The sequence below is a fragment of the Cyprinodon variegatus genome, unplaced genomic scaffold, assembly GCF_000732505.1.
Source record: "Cyprinodon variegatus isolate N-32 unplaced genomic scaffold, C_variegatus-1.0 Scaffold899, whole genome shotgun sequence".
Classification (NCBI taxonomy): Eukaryota; Metazoa; Chordata; class Actinopteri; order Cyprinodontiformes; family Cyprinodontidae; genus Cyprinodon; species Cyprinodon variegatus.
Window position 1 is genome coordinate 220170 of NW_015151352.1, and position 2524 is coordinate 222693.

At 41.6% G+C, this 2524-nt stretch overlaps 1 protein-coding gene across 1 annotated transcript in view; it reads right to left on the minus strand.

The window, feature by feature from the left end:
• The window catches only part of ankrd27 (ankyrin repeat domain 27), a 35677-nt gene that overhangs the window by 17621 nt on the left and 15532 nt on the right, over window positions 1-2524 (minus strand). The window contains exons 12-13 of the mRNA XM_015397957.1: window positions 1288-1370; window positions 1078-1204 (exon numbers count right to left, since the gene is read on the minus strand). Of these exons, the coding sequence (XP_015253443.1) occupies window positions 1078-1204; window positions 1288-1370 (210 nt within the window). The remainder of the gene's footprint in view (window positions 1-1077; window positions 1205-1287; window positions 1371-2524) is intronic.

Consider the following 2524-nt stretch of genomic DNA (forward strand, 5'->3'; position numbering starts at 1 on the left):
CTTCCAGGTTTCTACCAGAAGAAACTAGAAGAAAATGTTTCTTCCATCCAGAAAAAAATACTGGAAACATCAACAAGAAACTTCCAACCCTAGTTAAAGCAGACTTATAGTGACTTGTAGTGACCTGTAGTGACCTGTAGTGACTCCCACATTCACATTCTGGGAGTCTGAACAACAGATAGTCTATATTTCTGCCTTTAGGTGGAATGAGATAAAGAAGACAGCGATCAGGACGTCCCTCACTGCTGACAGTGTGAAGTGGAGCTCTAGTCCACAGTGGTTTCATCACCAGTGGAACATTTGGTATGCTCTCTCTGTTTTAGACATTTATTGGACAGGGCTGCATTTTTAATTCTCTAATTCTCTTCAATTCTCATGAGACCATCTGATGTTTTTTTTTCTCCGGTTCCATGTTTCAGCCTCACAGGAAGCTAAAAATCGGCCCAAATAAATAAACAAATGAGAAGGTTTACAGTTACATTAAAATTAACTACATGAGATGTTCTTTGTTCTCTGAGAGCTTTTCTTCTCTACTTAACCTTTAAATGGTGCAACACCCACACGATTAAATCTTATGTGTACGTTTTGTAAGAAATACGTAGACAACAGGAACAAGTTACCCCGAATATTCACACTGTTACAGATATCAGTCTTTTTAGGTCCAAACTCCAGATATATGTGTTCAGACGGGCATTTAATACGTAGCAGTGGTGTAAATATTTCATAATTTCGTTCCTTTGTAACCTTTCTGATTTTACTTTACTTTCCTATTGTGACTCTACTTATTTTGTTAAGCACTTTGGGCAACTGCTGGTTGTTGTAAAATGCTATATACATACATTTTGATTGATTGATTGATTGATAAGTAGAAAGAAATACAAAATACAGTGAATGTAGCCTTGAATACAGCAGTAAGGCTCAATAATAAAACTGTCCATATTTTAGGCCCTTTGAACTAATTTTAATTTTTCAATCACAAAAGGACAAAAAAAAAAAAAAAAAATGGTCTCTCTTCAGGGGCCCCAGGCTGCTGATGCTGAGGGAGGTTCTCCTTTAGAAATGTTAATGATGATGAACGCAGCACTTACTGAGACGCCCTGGTATCCTCGCTGACAGGCCAGATGCAGTGGTGTCAGGGCGTGGTAGTCTGTGGCGTTGACTGGAGCGCCTTTATGAACCAGCAGGTCGATCAACTGCGCCTGACCTGCAGTACAAAACGCAAACACCCATTCACAGGCCGATCTAAGCCGAACCAATGAAGCTTTGTGTGTTGTAGCAGCAGCTCACCACAGATGGCAGCAGCGTGCAGTGGGGTGTAACCTCTGTCGTCTCTGGAGAACGGCGTAACGACAGACAGGTCGTTCAAATGTCTGAAAAAGAACGTTTACAACTCAGATTAGTTTAAAATCTGTCCACTGGGTGGCGTTTATCTGACGCTCGCTTTGAGGAGAGCGCACTGCCTGGATTCATTCGCTTTAAGGAGGAGTGCTGCTGCTGTGACCATCTGTTTAATCCTGGCCCGACACATCAAGTTCAGAAAGGATACGAGCATCAGTCCTGATAGACTTATTACCAATCCTATTTTCCATCGTGTGGACGGCTGCTCACATGTGCATCACTTACCTGAGGAACAGGTGAGATACTGACTCACCATCTGCATCCTTTAACAGAAAACACTCCCTGATCTGCTCAATGGAGGCTGCCTCAAAAGCCTTTAGGACTGCTGCTAATATTAATTCAATTCTATTCAGTTTATTTCTATAGAGCCAATTCACATCATGTCATCTCAGGTCCCTTTATAGAGACAATTCAACCAGACCATCCATTCAGATTGGTTAAAACTTTTCTACTTAAGGAAAACCAGCTGATTGCATCGACTCATTGACTCTTCAGCAATCTCTCACACTAAGCATGCTTGTAGCGACAATGGAGAGGAAGAACTCCCTTTGAACAGGAAGAAACCTCCAGCAGAACCAGGCTCAGTGTGAGCGGCCATGTGCTGAGGCCGACAAGGAGACAGAAGCAGATATAGAAAAAGAAGAATAGATACAAAAGCCAACTGTCAACCAGCTCCACAGACGGCCCCGTCTGGTTTGTAAATGTAAATATCAAGAGCAATAGAAAAAAGCAAAAACAACCTTACACAGGGGGGGGGGGGTTTGTGGTTCTACTGTATAAAACCTGTAACTCAACGCTATTTCTAACATTTTGAATTGAAAAGGCTTCCTGGATGGGAAGGGAAACATCTTCAACCTTGGAAACAAAGTCCAGTGGATTGATTTTAATTTTTTTTGGAAAAACATTTAGAGACATCCTGTGATTTTAGCTCATAAATATAACCACTATCAACAGATTGTGGAAAAAATCCAGGAAAGAAAGGTCTGTCACTCTCAAACAGCATGAAGTTTTGATAAAGTTGTTAATAGCCGTTTTCTACTTCCTTACAGCACCTCATTTTCTGCACAGAGCGTCCGTGTGTCAAGCACCATGAGCCCTAAACACACCGTGTGCTGCTACGGGAGCT